This window comes from Tripterygium wilfordii, chromosome 1 (genome assembly GCF_013401445.1).
Source record: "Tripterygium wilfordii isolate XIE 37 chromosome 1, ASM1340144v1, whole genome shotgun sequence".
In the NCBI taxonomy this organism is placed as follows: Eukaryota; Viridiplantae; Streptophyta; class Magnoliopsida; order Celastrales; family Celastraceae; genus Tripterygium; species Tripterygium wilfordii.
Window position 1 is genome coordinate 452,043 of NC_052232.1, and position 23,341 is coordinate 475,383.

Sequence of the window (23,341 nt, forward strand, 5' to 3'; positions counted from 1 at the left end):
TTTCAAGATAAACTTTTGCCAAAAACAAGGATTGTGATAATGGTAATGATGATGTTCTCAACTATTGTTCCAAAGACGTCAGAGGTGGTAGGACCGAAGTGATTGTGTTTGGTGCTGCGAAAGGCGATCTACACAGATAAACACGTCATAAGTTATGGGGGTTTGAGGGTGTGTTTCGGGGTATTACTTAACTATAAAATTTGCGTTTTCAATGTTCGAATAGCCCATTTGACGATTAAATATGTGATTCTGTAAAAGAATTGGTCACTCTGTACATTCCATATGTATTCTAATTGGGTTTAGTTTATATAGTGCGTTGGGATTTGCAATTGCCCTAATAATTGATTAATCTTTCCACTTATGCCATCTCTGTTTTAAAAAAAAAGAAGTTAATTTGGCATGGAAGGATGGATGGTATTGAGTGGTTGACACTAATTGTCATCTGATTCTTTGAACATCATCCTGTCCCACCAGGAAATTAAGGTAATGTACTACTGATTAATGGTGTTTACCCTACATACAACCTCCCCCAATTACAGCTTATCAGATTACAATTTTATGTCTCTGTCATGTCATGCCTCTCTTCTCACATCAGAACTGACGACTTTTATGTCTGATTTTATCGTAGAAATTACACGTGTGAGTGCTGCTCTCTCTCAACCATACAATAATAAAAAAAGTTTCAAATCAATCATATATATTCAGTTGTTCGGTCACAAGATCACCCCCAAAAAAAAAAAGGGTTATGGCCGACGTGGTGTGAACCGAAACCATAAGAGCGCGCGAGTCCTCGGTCATCCAACGCTGATGTTTTATGAAGAAAGAGACATTTTACTTTTGACTTATGTATCTGTAGAAACATATATGTATGTAGATACAGTGACTTGTTTTCTTTTCAGACTACGAACTTCAATGCTCTGCCGACCAGCCATGAAGTTACCATGATATAGATAAAGAAGTAACATAATACACACACGTCCACACAAAGGGAGAGGAGAGACTACATTAAAACAAATGTGGACAGCTCCAGACATTGGTAGTCGTCCAAAGTGACAAGCCTCAGCCATATCTGGCTTGTTTTTACTGCAATTATTGGTACCTGCCAGCATAATTTAGGCTCTCATGAATGTAAATTGTTAAGCAATGAAAAAAATCATCAAAATCAATACTAGTACTAGAGAAACAAAGTAACAAATCATACTGGTTCTGGAAGATGGTTGCTCAGAGAATGTAAATAGTTCAATCGAAATACTCATGGTAACGCTACGTATGGCGCAGCCTAATGAATATGTAAGAAATCAGGGGATTTTCCAAAGTCCCTTGAACTGGAAGTACCTTTTCTTTTATTTTACATGGTGAAGAACTTCCTTTATTGGACAACAACAACTACTGCTACTACAAATTCCTTCAACTGAACAATGTGGACTACCTATAACTTGCTCATCTTGGCAGTTCCCATCTCTTTTGCCCTAGCTCGTAGCACATGCTTCTGAATCTTTCCGGTAGCAGTCTTTGGCAATGGACCAAACACAACAGATTTTGGGACCCAGTAAGCAGGCATCTTCGACCGGCAAAACTTCATGATATCGTCTGCCAAACGCCCTTCATCAGACTTATCAACGTCTGGCTTCAATGTTACAAAAGCACAAGGTGATTCTCCCCAGCGCTCGTCAGGCCTAGCCACCACCGATACCTCAAATATGGCTGGGTGTGTGTAGAGCACATTCTCCACCTCCAAACTACTGATGTTCTCACCTCCAGATATGATAATGTCCTTTGATCTGTCCTTGATCTCAATATACGAGTCCGGATGCTTTACAGCAAGATCACCAGAATGAAACCAACCATTGGCAAAGGACTCCTCATTGGCTTTTGGGTTCTTCAAGTAGCCTTTCATCACAAGATTTCCCCGAAGCACTATCTCCCCCAAGGTGTTTCCATCAGCAGGAACAGGTTTCATGGTTTTAGGGTCGACAACATCTAGCCCCTCTAAGCCAATAAAGCGGACACCTTGGCGTGCATTCAGGCGAGCTTGGTCTATCTGAGGCAAGGAGTTCCATTCAGGCTTCCACGCACACACTGTTGACGGACCATAAGTTTCTGAGAGACCATAAGTGTGTGTGACGCGGAAGCCTCTTTCAGACATAGCAAAGAGAACAGAAGGTGGTGGAGCAGCACCAGCAGTCGTGACGTGCACAATGCGAGGTAGGGGAAGGATGGTCTCCTCCTTTGGGGCATTTACGATTGTGTTGAGCACCACAGGTGCAGCAGAGAAGTGAGTTACACCATCATTGGCAATAGCTGAATACACTGCCTTGGCACTTACCTATAAAAATGTTGCAAAGAGCAATTGGGGGTCACAACTATGTCAATGTGGTCACTGACTAGAGAGCGTAAAAAACATAAAATAATTATTTCAGCTCAATAACTAAACTACTAAGAAGATGTCAACCCATAAGGGGCAGTCAGGCTCCATTTCTCAATATGCCCAAGTTGTAGAAAAGGAAAATTATTATTCCTACCAGCAACAACATTACCATAAAATGAACAGGAGAATCAAATTATCAGATCAAACAAGTTAGTGGGTAAAACAACTAAAAATTTCCGACCATATAATCTTTACTACTGTGGTGAAAATATTACGGCCAACTTCTAAATACATACTACCAACGGACAAAACAACAGCTAACTGACATCCCAAGTACCAATTCAACCTTCCTACAAAAAGTAAGTACAGAATTCTATCTACTCAAAATAAATTTGAGTACACTTCTTACTTTGATTTTGTTTACCAGAAATTTGCCATTTTCTAGCATGCTAAATAGAACTTCAAATACGAGAATGTGGTTGCATACTTGCATAAACCTAACTTTGTGGCAAGATCACAATATGCATACAAAGCAACATAAATCTTTCATATATCAATATAAGCAAAAGGTTTTCTCATGCTGAATCACCTGTCTAAGGCATATGTTTGTCCCACAAAGAGCAGCAAGTGTCCAAGGGTAACACCACCCATTGCAATGAAACATGGGTAGAGTCCACAGGTAGATAGCCCCTTCATTCATCCCCCATACTAGAGCATCGCTCAAGGCCATGAGATAGGCCCCTCGATGACTCAGGACCACTCCCTTGGGGCTGGCAGTTGTACCAGAAGTATAGCCCAAGGCAATGCTCTGCCACTCATCTTGCGGTGGTTCCCAAGAAAACGAAGGGTCGCCAGTTTCTAGGAACTTTTCGTATTCAATAGCACCTTTCCCCAAAGCATACTTCAGTGACTTTGGATCGCAGCTTTCATCGGCCACGACAATCATTAGAGGATGCTTAAACTTGCTCCCACTTTTCTCTGCCATAATTTTCAAGGCTTCCTCTGCCAAAGGGAAAAATTCTTGGTCCACAATGACAACGGCAGACGACGAATGGCCTAGAAGAAAAGCAATGGTTGGAGCATTAAGACGAATGTTGACAGTGTTTAATACAGCTCCAGACATAGGCACTCCAAAATGAGCTTCATACATGGCAGGGATGTTTGGTGCAATAACTGCTACCTGCCAGCATAAATTAGATATATAAGATCATGTCACCAATTAACCAAAAACACAAAATGAAGCGGTATAAAATTGCAGCACTTCACATTTAAAATGCAGCATCAAATAAACTGGTAATTTTGGGAATTGCAAGCAAACCGGCTGTTAGTAATATGCAAATACATGACCTCGGTATGCATCAATAGCATTTCCATTTCATCTTCGTGCACCCTCAACGTCTTACACACAGTAAAATGGTGTCAGAATTAATATCCCTATCATCAGGTAGATAGCTGAGTGAGGTTTGTTCAGGTATCTGGTTGAATCACTCATCAACCAGACCCTGCATCAAAATTTGCTAAACCGTGAAAATAAAATTGGGATTAGAGAAACAAAAGTCCATCAGGTACTATGTCTATTCATATTGATGCAAGATAATAGTTGCCAAAAAGTGGAAGTAACTCGATTAAATGAGCCACAAAATGAAAATGACAAAATCTAGGTGGGTAAAGAGTAGCTTAAATACTTCCATATGAGGAACAAATTTAAAAAAAAAAAAAAAAAAGTAACAGCAAGAAGAATAATTCAATTGAACCATGTGATTATAAGAATTAGTTCAACTGAAAGCCTAAAACACGTAATTACAGCCGGTTAATTTCCGGGAAAACAAACAGATTGAAAGAAAAGAAAAGAAAAATCACAATCGTATATTCCTTTATTAGCCTGTTTAAAAAATGAAAAACAAAAAAAAAATCTCTAGTCCAGGTTTTGAATCTTCGAAAAGCAAAAGCGATTTCGAACTCGCTTTTCCCCCCCCTGCACCATAAAAGCAGCTATATTCCTTTTCTTTCATTTTCCTTTCAACCAAATACATACTAACATACTAACATACACTAATACAATAACGAGAAAATGAAACGGAGAAATACCGTGCTACCGACGCCGATGTTGAGTTTAGATAGAGCGGACGCCAGTCGACGACATCGCTGGTAAGTCTGTCGCCAAGTATAGCTTACAGATCCATGGACCACCGATTTTCTATCGGGGTGCATCGTCGCCGCTCTCTCAAGGAACCACAGCGGCGTCAACGCCGTATAGTTCGCAGCGTTTTTGGGGAGATCATCTATGTCCCTCATCGTCATCTCCTCTCTCTCTCTCTCTCTCTCTGAATCACTGTGGTGGGTAGGCTTACCAACGCAGATAAAGGCTCTTAAATAGCAAATGAAGTAGTCACGTGTAGACGACCAGACGGTATGTTGTTTTGGTGCTTTTGCGCCTGAAGTCTGGAACTTTCCTTTTCAGTTCGAAATTGAATCGTCGATCGGTGGAGGGTTTTTCCCGTTTTGGGCTTTTTCAGATTTTTGCCATAATTGGGCCATGACCAATAATTTTGGGGGAGTTGCATGGATATCGTGAGGTGTGTTGTTGGTATATTATTTTAAAGTAATAAAGAATGAATCATATTTGTTAATGTAATTAATAATATTATTCATTACCATATTTTTCATTGTAAGGAAACTTAAAGGCCCTACGTTAGAAAATTAAGGGAGTAAGTAAACACCTCTTAATAATAGGAGAGAACATTAATGAGTAAATGTGATATGGATCCAACCCACTTACAGTCTTGCACAAAGGAGTGAGAAAAGAGGGTAGTAGTGAGCTCCATTACGATTGAATATCTTTTTTTCATTGTTATTTGATATTATTGTAAATTCAGCACTAACATTTGAATAGTTGGGACAAAAAAAAAAGGGAATTCTTAGCATTTTTTAGGGAAAAAAATTATATAAATCATCAAATGAAATCCAAGTGTTGTTTTATGGGGAAAAAAAAAAAGGTAAACATATAAAACCACTCATGATTCTCAAAATTTATTGAGCAATTGACACTTAATATCCTTCTATACACTCAATAATTGTAGGGGATATAAGTAAATACAAAGAAAAAGGGCAAACTTGTACATTCTTCCAATACCAATACCAATACCAACCCAATATTCCTTATTGAAGTTCTTGCTTGAATGATCAGGAAACTCATCATCTCTTCCACAATTCTCAAGGTTTAATCAAGATGATGAAGATGAGGATGGATTGAAAGCTTCCTGTTCAGCACATGATAGAACCTCATGTGGCCCTGCCTCTTCTCTTCCAACACCCACAAGATCCAAGTAATACAAGTAATGAGAGACCATGTTGTTCATGGACTCATCATCTCCTTTCCCACACACTTGGTCTCCATAGAGAACATTCATTGTGGTGCCAAAGCCAGGTACCCTTTTGGCCAATGTGTCATTCTTGGTCGGCTTCCAGGTCCCGACAAAGGCCTCGTGAGCCGAGGGCTGGTGCTTCTTCGCCGGAGTCATCCACCTCCATATGGCAGCCTGGAAAGCAAGTGTTGCATTCTGTTCTATGTATTCTGGATGGTTCAATAGGTCCACCTTCAGGGCTTCCCCTGCTTCTCCATAGTTGTAGTTCCTATAACCATGAGAGAGAGAAAAAAATGTCAAATCCCAATTGATTACCAGTGGAATTGACATTGATGCCATTTTTAATCTCTCAATTGATTACCAGTAGAGAGGCAAGGCGCCGCGGCCGTGGTAGGAAGCTCCGGGAGAGCAAGGATAGGTGAACTTGTAGTAATCGTCACAGTATAACTTACTAGGGCTCATTTCCTTGTTGTAGCACAATCCCCATGCCAATGGTCCTCCTGTGGCCACTCCATAACCACCTGAATGCAGTTGTTGATTGCAAATAAGATCATATCATAAGATAACTTACAAGACATACAAAAACATTTGGTATCTGAGGATGATGAGTTTGGTTTCTTGCAGCCCTGAATTTAGACATGCTATTTTTTTTAAACGTGTAACTCATTCAACTGTCTCGCGAACAACTGACTAGAAAATCCCGAGCTACATGAAAGACCCCGCAACCCCATGGACTAGTTGAGACCTGAGGTCGAGGCCCGGTGTGGGAAGACACTACATGGTAGCATTCGCACATACTGGGCTGAGCAATAGCTCATCTCGTAAATTGTCATAATGGAAAAACTCATGGGATTAACGACTTCCCACTTGCATTAAGAGTTACTGTGATCAAGTTCGTCATCTTAGCTAACAACCCGTTATTAAATCAAAAAAAATTCAAATCCTCCAAAAAAAAAACCAATTTCAAATTAACTCCAGAAGCACTTCCAATGAAGTAAAAAAAAAAAAAAAAATTGTAGATATGTACTCACATGAGGTTTTGCTGCCAACATGACCAAGAAAAGCAGAAACTTCTTTCATCCCCGTTTTCTTTCCTCCAGTGGTACCAAACCCATGAGGCTGATACTCAGCTGCAGCAGTGATGAAAGAATGGTAATCCCAGAACCCAACAGCATGAGCCACAGGTGAGTTTCTCTTTGAGAACAGGTTCTCAAATTGGTAAGACTGGAAATAGTCGGATATAGTCTGGTTGCAACAATATGCGGACCATCCTTTACACTCCCACCCTTTATCACAAACTTTCTTCCCCTTCACTATCTTCACAATTGGCTTCACTGTATTGTCATCTGCATTCACCATTGCCACCAAGAACAATGCTATTGCCAGAGCCAAGAGAAGGGATTTTGTGACCTCCATTGTTGTCTGCAAACTTGGATTTTTTTTTTTTTGGTGAGGGAAAGTGGGTGTTTCAGGTTATAAAAGGAGGGTTTGGAAAATGTTGTTTTGGAGTGAAAGGAATGGAAAGTGAGATTGCATCTGTTAACTCATAATCATTAGGAGAAGGAGATCTTTCAGAGTTGGAAGGAGGCAGCTTTTGCTTGCTTTTTATTCTTCTTTGGTTGCAAGCAAAGCAAGCAAGATTGCAAGAAACATTGTTTTTTGTTTTTTGGCAGAACAGAGAAAATGGGCCAAGTTTGAGGCCGAAGCTATTGGACTCTGCAAGGCTTAGTTTATAGAGCTTTAAAAGTTTTGGGCCAAACTGAAACAACCCACAAATATCCCCAGAGGCCCAATCTAACCTAACCCAAAACTAGTAAAAAAATATTAAGCAATGGCTCAACAACTATTTTAAGATCTTAACTACAATTACAATGGGCCTTGGATGACCACTGTATCATGGTGTTTAGGCCTCAACCATTTGGGCTTTTTAATTTCATAAAGGCCCAAAATACACTTGGACACCACACGGTCCACACGACATCAATGTTGTCTAGTGAAGTAGAGATTCTAAAGCGGGGGGAAAAACGACGTCGGAATTGTTATATGGAAATTTATAAATATAAATAGTTCATAGTTGGTCTCTATAGATTGGGTCATGCACTCATCTTATGAATTTATATAAAGTAATACGGATGTGAAAATTATATTACTCCATGCACTTTGATTCTTGATAGGATTTAACTTTATGATATTATTATATATGAATTATAAAATAATTATTTTATAAATTTGTAAATATATAATTTACACGGCCACGATCCTATTAATTGACAAGATGAATAGTATTGCATTCGCTATTGCTAATCCAAATCAAAGTAAAATGAGTAATTGTATTTGGATTAATCGTTTATGTGATCTAATGTGTATAAGAGATATATATGAGATCGAAATCCTCATGAAACATTAAAACACCAATTCTCCTAAAAGCTCAAATTTATAGGACGGGTAAATATTTTTCCCTTTAATATTATTGACGGACCTAATATTCTAACACTCCCTCTTACTTGTATGCCGGACTTTATCTCCATCGTTTTTTAATTTTTGTAGCCAAGATGGATGTCTTAAGACGAGAGGTTTTTTTCTTCTTAAAAGATAAGGAGAGCTTCAAATTGATTAGCTGGCAAGGCTATCCCATTACGTCACCAGTGAAGCAAGTTTTCCTAGGCTTGCAAGTCAGAGAGACTGAGAGAGTATGTGGTGGGCCCAACCCATTAATGATCCACTCAGGGACGTTGTTGGGCCCATTTTTCTCTCTTCCAATCCAAGGCTCGTAATAAAGTTGGTTGGTGGTAGTTATCTATTTCCAGGATCCACGTTACCTGTCCATCCAGTGGGCCCAATCCATGCATATCCATGCATAAAAGTCACGTTACCTATAAAATCAATCAAGTTGGACATCTCACATCTATTCGGGGATTGATAACAAACTCATATCCAGAATGACCAATCATTTGATACCCACAATGGGGTAATATATGAGCCCAAACTCAGCCACGTGGCCCACGCACAGAAGTTTTTGACAATAAGATAAATTGGGTCCGAGCTCAACACGTGATCATAAACATATTGTTCTAATAAGAATCAAACTCTAAACGTCCCAACTGATTTCAATCTGTGGCCCATTTTCAAAGCGATAGCAAATATAAATTTAAAAAGGGACTTTTGGAGGCCGGTACACTAGATTATACTTAATTGTAAAAAAGTACAATCACTAAAACATCCTTTTAAAAAAGTACACTGGGATCATCTTTTACCAAAATAACCTCAAATTTGATTTTCCCTCTCCACGAATTGTGATACAATAGTGATACTTTTAAATAGAAGATCCAATTTAGTATTCAATTTATATATTTTGCTCATAAAATGATGATATAAATGTTAGAATGTAAATTTGATTGTATTATATGCCTTTCTAGTTCAATTATATCATTTTAGTGGATTTTTGGTGTTGGTGATACTATAGTGATACATCTCTGCAGCTGTAAATATTTTTCCAAAATGAGCAAGAGATGTACAAACCAAGAAAAGAAAAGTAATTAGGAAGAAGAAGGATGCATATTGGTTCAATTGTATCATTTTAATGAATTTTTGGTGTTCGTGATACTATAGTGATACATCTCTGCACTTGTAAATGTTTTTCCAAAACGAACAAGAGAGGTAACCAAGAAAAGAAGATCAAGAAAGGAAAAGTAATTAGGAAGATGAAGTATGCAAATTAGTTTCATTGTATCATTTTAGTGGTTTTTTGGTGTTGGTGATACTATGGTGATACTATAGTGATACTATAGTGATACATCTCTGCAAAAAACGAACCAGCGTCCAGATCTGCAAAAAAACAAAGCACAACCCAAATTGAACAACGAAGCATAGTCCAGATCTATCAAAAACAAGGCAGAGCAACTCGACGCAGTCCAGATTGAGTAACGACGAAGAAGGTGATGAAGAGAGAAGAAACTCGACCAAAAACGGAGAAGAAGGCAACGAAGAACAAATTCAGATCGATAAGAAGAAGAAGAAGAAGAAGAATGAGAGAAAGAAGGAGATAACTTTTAGTAGAGAAGAAGGAGGGAAAGAGATGACACACTAGAGTTGGATAGTTGGAGGGAGAAGAAGAAGAAGAAGAAGGAGGAGGAGGGTATTGTAGGTATAAACTAAAAAATATCTTAAGTCAGATGACCAAATTACCCTTAAATTGTACTTTTTTACAATTTTAAAAATGTTCATGACCTTTTTACAATTAAGTTGTCTAAAGTGCTCTTACTGCCAATTGTCCGATTTAAAAAAACGCAATATCAGGGTCCCACACAGAAGCTACAGCCCAACTGGACATGAAAAAGTGAGAATCGCAGTTAAGTTTTCTTTCTCTTTGTCAGTTTTGGGCAGCGAAAGTTTCAGGCAGACAAATACATATATGGACAAATGATCTGATGGTGGGAAGAGACCTTTGAGGAATCCGTCTAGGTTTGGACCAAGTGTTCGTTATTAACAACTGTATATATGAAACAGTCACAGATGTTTTTTCTTTTAGTTTTTTCTTTCCATTTCTTTTTTCTTTAAGCATTTTTAGGATGGTTTGCTATGACTTATGAGTCTTATGAGAGTGAGAGACCGAAGAAATTATGGGTGCCAACCAATTGTACATATATATATATAAACTGGTGGGACCCTTGATGTTTGCCCTTTGTGTTGTACAATGTATTAGGGTTGCTTGTGATAATATATTCAAGTTCCTATTAATTAACAGCCTTTAGTTTCTCCTTTCTTGACAACTACACGTTGAATGGATTTTCAAATTCAAAATTTTGATGAGCTCATAGTAAAAAAAGTGTATGTATACATATATATACACATTTTTTTCATTGTCAGTAAAAAAAAGTGTATGTAAGAATCTTAACTTTATTTTTGAATACTTTAAGACAATTTTAGGATAGATTTTTGAGATCAAATAAATGTAACACCTATCCATTATTTCTTAATTATTGTTGACGTTGAGGCAATACTATACCTTTAAGATTTTTCCCTGTTTTGTCTTGAACGTCCAGTATTATGTCTTCATCACTACCCATATTGTTTGGACCATATTGAGTATAATAATCTATAAATGTATGGTGTTGTTTCAGCTAAGAAAACTAGCTATATATATCTAGCCCAAATATCAATAGAGGAATCGCACCAATTATATACATACATATATACATAGAGGAATTCTCTCATGAGATCTTAAAATGATATGCTAAATGAGGTCATTAATTTTAGGATTCACTTTTAGGGTTCAATTTTTTAAAAATTTGGAAAAAATATTTTTTTATTTTGATCGTTTTTACAAACCTTACAATATTTTTTTGTTCAAAAAAAATTTCTCAAATTTTGTACAAAATGTTTTGATCCCTAAAAGTTATGACCTTATTTTAAGATCTCATGAATATATATATATATACACACACAATATTTGCTAGACTAGTTGGGGTAAGTAATCATGGACATATATGAGGTACCTCATACTTTAGGTAAGTAATTATGCAAATTGGATTGCAAATTAATATATTATTGAAGACAGCGCTGCAACTTGTTTTCTTTTACATATATTCTCTCATGGGACCCATAAACAACGAGATAATTCAATGAAGAAACAGGCAAATAAAGCTAATAATTCCAACACATAATTGAATGCTAAAGCCTAAAAGATACTGGTTGAGATAGTATTTTTGTACATTATCCCATTCTAGACTACAACCATATCAAAAATATTACCTTTATCTATATATCTATAAATATATAGGTGTATATGTATATATATTATATGCATATAAGGGTCGAGGACAAGTACTATTAATTAAAGTTAGAGCATGCAGTTTTAGTCTGTGTAAATAAACAGAGGCTGTGGGGTTCACATGGTGAACATAAGGAAGCACCAGTAACATTATTGGTTTTGATACACACAGTAGTCACGAGAAAGATATAATCTATTTGTCTTGTTTTATCCCAGTTACCATCACGTGTTGGGGAAGTACATTCACCTCCAATCACTTGAGTGATAGTCACACGCGGTGAGCTTTTTTCCAATTTATCATATTGTCAGGGGAGAAATTTCTATGCGCGACTATGTTTCGTCAAATGAGAAACTTCTGTGTATGGCTATTCGCGGGCTTGATTGACGAAAAAAGAGAGTACATTCACTCTTGAAATTAATTAATTAGTGAACAAGAAAAATTATAACCCATAAAATGAAATAAAAAATATACTTTGACTTGAAGAGAACAAAAAGAAAAGAGGAGACTAATATATATATAAATTGGGATATGGATCTGAAATCGAATTAATTATAAAAAAAATTTTGATTTGTGATATTATTAATCTAAAGTCTAAACAATAAAGAATGTGACCGATCGATGTGCATGCAGCATGCTATGTACATGATGGACAAAAATATTAGCCTATTAATTAGGATCTATTGTTCCATTGAAGAAGTGCGTCAAACGTGAATGCACAGACAGAGTGTTTTCATTCATCGTGCTACAACTTGATTAGATTCCTGGTCCGTGACCCATACTGACGAGGAAACTCCGCAATTATCTAAAGTCTATAATTTTTACCCCGTAACTGAAAATTGCAGATTCCCCGAATCCGATCAATACATATACAATCACACACACAAGTTTATTTTTCTATCACTGTGACTTATATAGTTATGTGACTATAACAGCAATATACCCTACCAAACGCCAACTGCGTGTTGCACTCGCTCTCTCATCTATCCTATCTCTTCTTCCTCCTCTCTATCTCTCTTTCTTTCTGTATTTAGCTTTATCGACGTGGAGATCCAATCATGATTTCTCTGTTAATAATCCTCTAACAGACTAAAACTCACACGCAACGTCAACCTTCCTCTCTCTATATATACTTACACTCTAAACTCTCTACATACACAATAACACACACACACACACACACTCTTCAATGGCTAACAAACACTCACTGTTTCTTCTTATTCTCTTCACTGCAACTCTTCTTGCAGTGGAGTCTCGTCCGCCATTCGCTTGCGACCCACGGAACCCGAGAACGAGGGCCCTGAAGTTCTGTAGGGTAACGGTGCCGGTGCATGTAAGAGTAAGGGACTTGATCGGACGGTTGACGTTGCAGGAGAAGATAAGGCTGTTGGTTAACAATGCTATTGATGTGCCCAGATTGGGTATTCAAGGTTACGAGTGGTGGAATGAAGCTCTTCATGGTGTTTCCAATGCGGGTCCAGGGACTAAGTTTGGTGGGGCCTTCCCTGCTGCCACTAGCTTCCCTCAAGTCATCACCACCGCTGCTTCTTTCAATCAGTCGCTCTGGGAGCAAATCGGACGGGTGAGGTTTATTCTGCTTTTTGTCAATATCTTACCGTCTTTATCTTTGATTTATAAAATTCTTAGTCATTTAAGTCAAAAAAGCAGCCTGAATTTCTTACCCATATACCCATATATATATATACATATATATAGATATAGTTTACCCATAACTGGTCCCTGCTGAAAGTTCCATGACAACTTCAACTTTGTCATCATGCTTGCTATATATATATATATTTGTATGTATGTATGTATAGCCGTAATATAAAGCTAATCGACAACAAGGACAACTACTAGTGAGTGGTGTTAGTGCTGGCATTTCATGTTAGTTTTATACGACAGAATTATATCAAATCATCTGTACATTAATCACGACATGGTGACTAACTTGATTTTTTTCATTTGTCCGGCCAATCATCTAAGTAGATTAATACATATGTTGTTTCTAGTCTTTGTGTAGTTGGCGCTGAAGAAAGTGATGTGGATAAAGGGTAATGAAACTTTCAAAGGCAATTGCGTACACAGATTTCATCACGGCTAATCTTCGGGACCCACCTTAAATAAAGATCTCAGCAGTTATCCCAATTGCCTGAGTTGGGTATACATGATTCAAGTGAATTGATGGGTTTCACATCATCCACATGAAATTCCGTGCGTGTAAGTTGACAGTTGGAATAACTGAGATACCAACTGATGAAATTCATATCATAACTGAATACCCATAAATAGAACATCGGAGTCAATTGTTGGACTAATAGTTGGGGAGGTTATCCGTATAAATAGGTTATATTTTTGTCTTAAATATTTTTTTAAAGGAAACTATATAATGAGTCATGATGTATTGATCAGGCGGTCTCTGATGAGGCAAGAGCAATGTACAATGGAGGAATGGCTGGATTGACATATTGGAGCCCTAATGTGAACATATTCCGCGATCCTCGTTGGGGCCGAGGACAAGAAACCCCTGGCGAGGACCCTGTTTTAGCTGCTAAATATGCCGCTAGCTACGTTCAGGGACTACAAGGTAGTGGCGCGGGTAACCGATTGAAGGTCGCTGCATGTTGCAAACATTATACTGCTTATGATCTTGATAATTGGAATGGCGTGGATCGATACCATTTCAATGCCAAGGTAAGGCCATAAAGTCAGACAGTCAAGTTTGCGCACATATATATCTAATTAATTAAGATTTAGGAATTATGATCACTTTATTAGTTTCCACATTACACATCATTGTCACATGCATTGTATACTATACAAATCAATCAATGGTGGTTGATATGATGTCAATAAAATCATCAGATTCTTTTTCATCAGGAAGCGCAAGTAGGCTAAACCCTTTCTTTTTCTATCCTTCTTTTTTTGTATTTTTTTAAGTAAATGGAATATTAAGTTTCTCATTATTATAATGGTATAGGTAAGCAAGCAAGACTTGGAGGATACCTACAACGTACCATTCAAGGCATGTGTGGTTGAAGGGAAAGTCTCTAGTGTGATGTGCTCATACAATCAAGTGAATGGAAAGCCTACCTGCGCTGACCCTGATCTCCTTAAAAACACTATTCGTGGCCAATGGAGACTCAATGGGTGAGTCCTACGTGAAATTACTTTTCTTGATTCAAAAATGTTGAGCATCCTAGTTTTTTAATTTGTCTAAACAATCCTAAATATTGAAATGGATGCACATAATCCATGTAAAATCATGGGTCTCACATGACCCATATGAAAAACATGGATCTCACATGGTCCATATGAAATCATGTGCGTCTATCTCAATATTTGAAATAGCCGAGACTGGGTGTAAACAGTCGATTAAGTTTTTTTTTCCTAATTTTTTGACATTAATTTTACCGATCGATTGATTTAGTTATAGATCGATTACGATTATTTTCTTTAAAAAATTGAGATTGGTAAGAATACGCTTAAAAAAATATTTTTCATCACCTCTTTATCTGAGTTTCTGACCGTTTGACTCTTCTTGTGGACCCCGCAGATACATTGTCTCGGACTGTGACTCGGTTGGGATTTTATATGATCCCCAACACTACACGGCCACACCTGAAGAAGCAGCTGCAGCCAGTATCAAGGCCGGCTTGGACTTGGACTGCGGCCCATTTCTGGCGATCTATACAGAGCCGGCAATAAGGAGAGGGTTGCTTACAGAGGAAGATGTTAATTTGGCTTTAGCCAACACAATTACTGTCCAGATGAGATTGGGCATGTTTGATGGTGAGCCATCAGCCCAACCTTATGGAAATTTAGGCCCAAGAGATGTCTGCACCCCAGCACACCAACATCTGGCCCTAGAGGCGGCTCGACAAGGAATCGTTCTGCTTCAAAATCGTGGCCGGGCTTTGCCGCTGTCCTCCACCCGTCACCGCACTGTTGCAGTCATTGGGCCCAATTCTGATGCTACTGTTACCATGATTGGAAATTATGCTGGTATACATGTCTTACCGATTCCGAAAATACTAAGGATCCTAGTGTTTTTTGTCCCAGTTATCCCAAATGAAATGTTGAGATTGACGCACATGATCCATGTGAAAATCGTGTGCGTCCATCTCAACATTTGGAATGGCGGGGACAAAAAAGTCGTGATCCGTAAGACTAATGTTAATCAATTTGCTTAAACGATGATTGTTTTGTTTTGTGTAGGTATTGCTTGTGGTTATACTAGTCCAGTTCAAGGAATTAGCAGATATGCCAGGACAATTCACCAAGCAGGGTGTGACAACGTACACTGCAATGGCAACCAACTAATTGGAGCGGCGGAGGCTGCAGCTCGACAGGCTGATGCGACCGTCCTCGTGGTGGGGCTTGATCAATCCATAGAAGCGGAGTTCAAAGACAGGGTTGGTATCTTATTGCCTGGACACCAACAAGAGCTAGTGTCAAGGGTGGCCAGGGCCTCCAGAGGTCCTACTATACTAGTCTTGATGTGTGGTGGTCCTGTTGATGTATCATTCGCCAAAAACGACCCTAAAATCGGCGCTATTTTATGGGTCGGGTACCCCGGTCAAGCCGGAGGAACTGCCATTGCTGATGTCCTATTTGGCACTTCCAATCCAGGTACTACTTCGAGAACGTAAGAATAACAAAGTCGTGTGGGTATTTGGCCCAACACGAACAATATTGATCTGTAATGTTTGAATTGTATTTTCTAACAGATATCTATTTTTATTTTTATTTTTATCTTTTTTGATAGGAGGGAAGTTGCCTATGACATGGTACCCGCAAGAATACTTGGCAAGAGTGCCAATGACAAATATGGCAATGAGGCCATTCGGAGGCTATCCTGGAAGAACCTATCGATTCTACAAGGGCCCAGTTGTGTTCCCTTTTGGTTATGGGCTGAGTTACACAAGTTTTACCCACTCCTTGGTCCAAGGCCCACCAGCAGTAGTTTCAGTGCAACTAACAAGTTTCAATGCCTTTCAAAACTCAACTGTGTCTAGTAAGGCTGTCAAGGTCACACACACAAGTTGTGACACAATTTCACCCCAAGGTATTCACATTGATGTGAAAAACACAGGAGAAATGGATGGGACTCACACTCTTCTAGTGTTCTCATCTCCGCCGGCCGGGAAATGGTCGTCAGAAAAGCAGCTTATTGGGTTCGAAAAAGTTCGTGTGCCCGCCCAGTCACAACAGAGGGTCGAGATTAATATTCATGTGTGCAAGCACTTGAGCGTGGTCGATCAATTTGGGGTTCGAAGAATTCCAATTGGTAAACACAATCTTCACATTGGAGATGTCAAGCATTCAATTGTTCTCCAAGCAAGTTTGGGGGATATCAAATTTTAGACATGAAAGAAGCTAATTAATTACTTCTTCATATTATTAATTCTGTTCCAAGAGCAGAATTGATTGGAATTAAGTTGCTTGTTAATTGTAAGATAAAGAGAAAAAAAAGATTGAAAAAATGTAAAAAAATCCTCACAATAAGTACGAGGTGCTAGCACTTGTTTAAAAGAAATTGCAAGTGAAGCTTGAATGCATATTGTTTAAATCCATCAATAAAGGTTATTAATGAAATTTTCTAAGTTATTTTAGAACCATAATTGAATTTGATTTAATTTTTACTTTATTCAAGGTAATTCTATGTTTTTTACTACGAGCTTACATGATTTGCTTGATATGTGATCCTAATATGACTTGAATATTTTTCTCAAACCCTAGGACAAAGTTTTGACCAAGCCAGTGAAAAAAACAATAATGGGCTCATATGGGCCCATAATGAGGTAAATGGTATCTTGTAAGGAAAACTTTAGTCACACCCCACCTTTTACTAAAGACACCCCAATTTGAGTTGACCATCCCTTGTAAAACTCAGTTGACGGGGTGTCTTTAGTAAAAAGTGGGGTGTGACTAAAGTTTTCCATCTTGTAACGGATCACTAACTTCGTGTTTGGGGCCCATGGACCATGATAAAAACAGTTTCATGCACTTATGGGCTCATCTAGGCCCATGAAAGACAAAAAGGTTCAACATCAAACAAGTCTAATTACTAAATTTCTCAACTACAAAGTACAAATTGAATTCTTGATAATAAAAAAAAAAAAGAGTACAAGTTGAATTTTCTTCTCATAAGATAAAATACTTTACTTGACAATTTGTTCTTTCTGTCATTCGATTTCCAAGTTGACTAATTGAATCTTGATTTTCCAAAATACTTATTACAAGTTGGAGACTCGAATTGACTCTCCAATGCCTTTTCTTATGACATGGAATAGGGAAACTTCCTTTTTTCAATTTTTATACCTACAATTTGTGACATCGTTTTATGATGGTAACCAAAGAGAGGTGATTCGGTTGACAATCGATTGGGTTAGACATATGTGTGTCTAAGATTCGATTACAAAGAATAGCATATTTCTTAGCGATATTTAAAAAACAAAGTTTTATGATGGTGACTCCACATGAGGGAATAATCTTTAAATACTTTGGAGGCTTTCATATTTACCATTTTTCATATTCCCACCTTTTGTTTCCCAATTTAGTTTATTAATTTCATTATTTAGATTTTTTACTAATTCAACCCATTTGACTAATGGGATTGGGAAAAAAAATGTCATCTAACATTTAAAAAAATGTTGACGGTCTCGTTAGTGTCGTTATAACATAATTTAGTACGATGTGTTTGTTTATCCCATATACAAAATAGAGGGACAAAAGATTTTTCAATGCTTATCACAAATGTCTACTTGATTGTATTACATAAAGAAACCAACAGAACTCATTGATCAAAAAATTTATGATTAATTGACTAAAAAATAATTATTTTTTGAAATTATAATTCTGATTGGTTAAAACTTAAAAACGAAGCATCATCAAATCAACCCAAAATAAACAAGCCTGTCGATAATGGATGAAAGAGTCTAGTGATGTGGACCAACCGATGATGTTGATAACCTTAACGGCAAAATGAAAAAACCATAATTCTATGGTATGAGAAATTCTAATAATTTAAAATAAAAATAAAACACACATATTATACTTTTAATTAGTCTCATAAGTAGTTGCCCTAATTTGTCAGCTTTGATTGTTTTCCAATTTTTGCTTGTAAACAAAAAAAAAATTACATATTTTTACAATATTGATTGATTGATTTCGATTAATATCCTCTAAAATTGTCATATATATCTTACCTAACCAATGCACATATTCTTATCTAGCCTCCTTTCACTCAACCCCCCTTCTATCTATCTATCTCTTTATATCACTTTGTCCCTTCTTTTTCCCCTTGTGCATCTCTCACTTTTCTCCATCTGCAAGGTAATATCAATATCCTCTCTCTCCCCCCCCCCCCACCCCCACCCTCCTCTCTCTATATATATACGTATATATGCATAAATATATGTATGTGGGTTGGTGTTCTTTTGTCAATTTCATTACTGGGTTTGCTTTAGTTTCTCTGAATTGCGTTTTCCCTTTCACTTTTTCTCTGTAAATATTGAGGTTTGTTTGATTTTGCTTGTCAATTATCTATATTTTCCTTTTGGGGTATGTGGATTAATGGTAGATTTCTGGTTTTAGGTGATTTTTTTTTTCAAGCAAGAAGAAGGGAGATATGGCAGATTTCAATGGAACCGAAGGATTTGTTGTCTCTGATCAGGACAACCAGGTACGACAATAACCTACCAAACTGATCTTTAATTGTTTTCCAAGTGATTAATTAAAATTCAGTTAATTTTTTTTTAATTAAAACCCGCATAGGTTGAACAGTTCTCCATTTTGATAGAAAAATATCAATACGTCCACGTGCTAACCCATTTACTCTGTCGTTGTATGTTACTAGTCTTTTTTGTTGTATGTTACTAGCGTTGCAAATGGCAGCGTGTATGCTGTCGTTTCCTACCTGTTTGGTAATTGGACGTTGTCCATCATTTTCCCTCGAGAAACCACTAGACATACATTCTTGCAATATATGTGTTTGTAGACAAAACCCCAAAATTATAATAATAAACACATGATTTTGAGGTTTTGGAGCGGTTTTAGGGTTTAAAGTTTATGGTTGGTGGACAAAATCTCAAAAATATAATAACAATAATCACATAATTTGTTAGTTAGGCGCGAATTTTAGGGTCTAAAGTTTACAGTTGGTTCATTTATTACGATAATGAGAATATAACTTTAAGTTCTATTGTATTTTCTTTATTTTACTTCTAAACCTATTTCAGGTTGGTCATTTGACAACCTATAAAAATTAATGTCATGCCTATTTTATATAGCCTAAAGGCATGTTTGGTTTACATTTTATTGTAACGAAAAATGCAATTTTCATTTATTTGGGGGCATAAAAGTTTATTTGGAATGAAGTCCTATTTAGAATTTTACACACATTTGTGTATATTTTCATAAATTGCATGTTTTTTTTTATGACTTCCCTTAATAAGATTATATTAATAGGTCCGTTTGGTGAATTATAGAAAGATGGAGGTAGAAAATCTAATATAAGTTTTTTGTTATAAAAAAATTGACCTTTTTTCTTGTGATTGGCCGAAAGTACAAATAGCATGTGGCCTATCACATCATATGGTAATGTAAATGGTCCCTACATCTAACGGCTATAAAAATGGAGTTCTCGGGGATGTTGTAGTAATAACTACAGTAACCCCAGCTGTAGCCATTTTTGGATTTCAAAATATTTTTATTTTTATTTTAAAAAATTATATATGTGTAGTATTCGGAGTAACGATTCTAAAGACATATTTTTTGTTCGAAACAAAAATCAAATTTAACGTGAAAAATGCATAACAATTCTGAACCGTTGAATATAAACTCAAAACATTCGACGTTTCGATCGCTATGAATTTGATTTTTGTTTCGGACAAAAAATATGTTGTTGGAATCGTTAGACCTAGTACTACACATATATAATTTTTTAAAAATAAATAAAAATTATTTTAAAGTCCAAAAGGTCTACAGTGGGGGCGGCTGTAGTTATTACTACAGCAGCCCCCGGTAACCCATAAAAATGACACAACCTTGATTACAAATGCTGACATTCCTGAAAACTGTCGGCAGTGTACGATTGACCGTACGCTATGACAACTCCAGTTGTGTTGCTGGGCCCGCATGTGAATCTTGCGGAGTTTTTCACTGTTGGGCCTAGCATTAGCTGTCTATTCCAAATAGAGTTTTTTTTACCAAAATAATAGTAATACATATTTTTAAATATCATAATAATATTTATTCACAATTTATTACAGTGACGTCATTATATGTGGGTATATATAATGATAGTCACGTATATTTACATAATGATATATACTTATGCCAGTGGCGTCGCATAAGTATATAAGCATAATAATGCTTATTTTTCATTATAGGCCAGTGGATATTATATGGTGGTATACATAGTCGGTTCTCATTACGCATATATATATACATAAGCAGTGACGTCATTGGTAATAAATTATGAGGGATTGTTATTGTGTTATTTAAAAATAGGGTAATAATAATGGGTGTCTTAGGACTCGTCTTTTGTATTTTCTGCTCCCTATGCCATTGAAATTCATAAATTCCACCTTCTTAACTTTTTTTGAGCCTAATTAATTATTCTTATCTAGTGTCTTAAGTGCACCCATTATCATTGTCTGTAAAAATACGAGGGAGGGATGTTGTTATTTGGGTAAAAGTTTCGTCTAAAAGGCATTACCAATTCAGATTGAGAAGAAAGACTAGTTTAAACCTAAATGATTATAACTTTCAAATTTGAAATTCATTTTCTTACTTTGAAATTTAAAAATGCAAAAAGGTGTTTAAAATTTAAATTCAAGTATACCTTTGACTATATTATTTTATTCTCCATTTGTGTTAATAATAGGGAGCAACAGGTGGAAACAAATATGGAGGACTTGCTCCCAAGAAAAAGCCTTTGATTTCGAAGGTAAACTGGATATTTAAAATAAATAAATTAATTAAAATAAGTCTTTCTTTTTTATCATTTAATATATTAATGATTTATTGATAATGGGAATGTAGGACCATCAACGTGCCTTCTTTGACTCTGCTGACTGGGCCCTTTGCAAGGTATTCGCATCTCTATCTAAACACTGACCCAAATTTCTTATTAGGATGGGCCGCTTAGTATCTGATAGACATATGGGCCTTAATGGCGGGTCAAATCCAAGTGAATAACTTTCAAGCCCAACCTTATTAAATTTTCGTATTAAATTTTTACTCCAAATTATTATTATTATTATTATTTACCGAAAACAATACCATTTATCATTTGAAATTTTGAACATTTAACTTGGGCCTAAACTTGAACCATTGCTTGTCCTTGAACATTCATATGGGTTTAAAACTAGGACCATCAGACCTATACGCAAAGAAATTTCCTACTCCACTATACTCGGAATTACATCTAATCCATTAATATGAAAGCAAGCTAATCAAACCTGTTTTGAAATGTAATACAGCAAGGTGCGGCTGGAATGAATCAAAGTTCAACAGTGGCAATTGAGACTCTCCGACCAAAATTACAGGTTCTCGTTTATTTCAATTTTAAATTATTATTTTGGATTTTTTTAAAAATATTTATTGAAATTTTGTATTTACAGAGAACACCGCACCAACAACTTCCCCCTAGAAGGCCCGCATGCACATCCGGTCCATCTAGCCATGTAAGTGCCTCAAATGGAGTTAATCAAAGACTATATATAATATTTTAGTTCAAATTTGAATTGTTTTTCCAAACACTTTTGGTCGATATTGGTGCAGGAGGAGTAGATCGATCGGGATATGATAAGATAGAGGAGAATTTAGTTTGTGATGTTTCTACAAGGACTTTAATTCTTGAGATTGGACAGTTGTTGAAACTATCCTGTTAATGTCAAGTTTGCTCTTCCATCACTTTAACTAGCGACTCGAGTGTAAATATCTATTTTACTAATCGGTAATGATGGTGCATAATGTTATAATTAAGGTTACAGGGGCGTAGACATGGACGAGATGATGGTATTCTAACACCCCCACAATAGTTATGTTTTGGGAGCAATAGGTTTAGGGACACAATCTTGTGTGATATATGTTCACCATTGACAACGAACTCCTCTAGCACAATGAGGTCTCTTTCTGTGATTAGACTTGAATTGGACCAAAATTTAAATAAGAAATGTAAATTACATCTAACAATAGAGATGTTATTAGGCCGGACCGGCCCATCTGGAGGCAGCTCGCGTGAAACTCAAAACCCTGACCCGACATCCTAAGTATCCAAGGGCTGGGTTTGGTGGCCTTAGCAGGCCCTAGAATGAAAATGTGATGGAGTCGCGTGAATCAAACTTGAGACTCTTAACGGGTAAAACTAAGGTTAATGTTCTCCAATCTAATTATAACCTTCAAATATTTTTACATCACACTACCTAAGCAGATGGGCTGAACTCGACAAGGTAAAAATTATGGGAAATTTTCTTTACATACCACAAAAATATTATCTTTACATCACTTGTTAATTTATGTCACAATATGCTACACCATCAAACGTTCATACAGCATATCTGCTACTAAAATTGTCCAGCATTTCTACTACCACCATTTCTGTTAGTATATCTGTTACTTTCAAAAAACTTTACCAAACTAGGCTTATGTAGTTGTGAAAATTTGGTGTAAACTTAACACTAATATTTCTAATATTGTATAAAACAAGGGTAATTGAGTATTTTCACTATGATTTTGTGTGTAGACATATAATTTTTTGGTGTAAACTTATCATAATCAAAAAGTTGTGTAAAGATAGTATTTTTATGGTGTGTAGATAAAATTTTTCA

General features: G+C 36.7%; 4 protein-coding genes across 5 annotated transcripts; 2 read left to right on the top strand and 2 right to left on the bottom strand.

The window, feature by feature from the left end:
• Nucleotides 1–1,175: 1,175 nt before the first annotated feature.
• LOC119999231 (acetate/butyrate--CoA ligase AAE7, peroxisomal) lies at nucleotides 1,176–4,827 on the bottom strand. The gene is made up of 3 exons (XM_038846704.1): nucleotides 4,457–4,827; nucleotides 2,958–3,548; nucleotides 1,176–2,326 (listed from the first exon to the last, which is right to left on the bottom strand). The coding sequence occupies exons 1-3, from the start codon at nucleotides 4,667–4,669 to the stop codon at nucleotides 1,430–1,432; spliced, it is 1,701 nt and encodes a 566-aa protein (XP_038702632.1). The 5' UTR covers nucleotides 4,670–4,827; the 3' UTR covers nucleotides 1,176–1,429.
• A 544-nt stretch (nucleotides 4,828–5,371) lies between these two features.
• On the bottom strand, nucleotides 5,372–7,319 carry LOC119989242 (chitinase-like protein 2). Its single transcript, XM_038834681.1, has 3 exons — nucleotides 6,765–7,319; nucleotides 6,095–6,254; nucleotides 5,372–6,001 (listed from the first exon to the last, which is right to left on the bottom strand). Exons 1-3 carry the CDS (start codon nucleotides 7,147–7,149, stop codon nucleotides 5,593–5,595), a joined length of 954 nt encoding a protein of 317 aa, XP_038690609.1. The 5' UTR covers nucleotides 7,150–7,319; the 3' UTR covers nucleotides 5,372–5,592.
• Nucleotides 7,320–12,272: 4,953 nt separating this feature from the next.
• Nucleotides 12,273–17,122, top strand: LOC119989174 (putative beta-D-xylosidase). Its single transcript, XM_038834569.1, has 6 exons — nucleotides 12,273–13,083; nucleotides 13,914–14,195; nucleotides 14,482–14,651; nucleotides 15,058–15,506; nucleotides 15,720–16,133; nucleotides 16,270–17,122. Exons 1-6 carry the CDS (start codon nucleotides 12,691–12,693, stop codon nucleotides 16,866–16,868), a joined length of 2,307 nt encoding a protein of 768 aa, XP_038690497.1. The 5' UTR covers nucleotides 12,273–12,690; the 3' UTR covers nucleotides 16,869–17,122.
• A 1,589-nt stretch (nucleotides 17,123–18,711) lies between these two features.
• Nucleotides 18,712–22,471, top strand: LOC120002533. Of its 2 annotated transcripts, none has more exons than XM_038851303.1 (7): nucleotides 18,712–18,839; nucleotides 19,101–19,188; nucleotides 21,394–21,456; nucleotides 21,552–21,599; nucleotides 21,992–22,057; nucleotides 22,133–22,195; nucleotides 22,293–22,471. In XM_038851303.1, exons 2-7 carry the CDS (start codon nucleotides 19,135–19,137, stop codon nucleotides 22,299–22,301), a joined length of 303 nt encoding a protein of 100 aa, XP_038707231.1. In that variant the 5' UTR covers nucleotides 18,712–18,839; nucleotides 19,101–19,134; the 3' UTR covers nucleotides 22,302–22,471. The 2 variants fall into 2 exon arrangements, with proteins under 2 accessions (XP_038707231.1, XP_038707235.1); XM_038851307.1 differs by lacking the exon at nucleotides 18,712–18,839 and adding an exon at nucleotides 19,003–19,022.
• The last annotated feature ends 870 nt before the right edge of the window (nucleotides 22,472–23,341 follow it).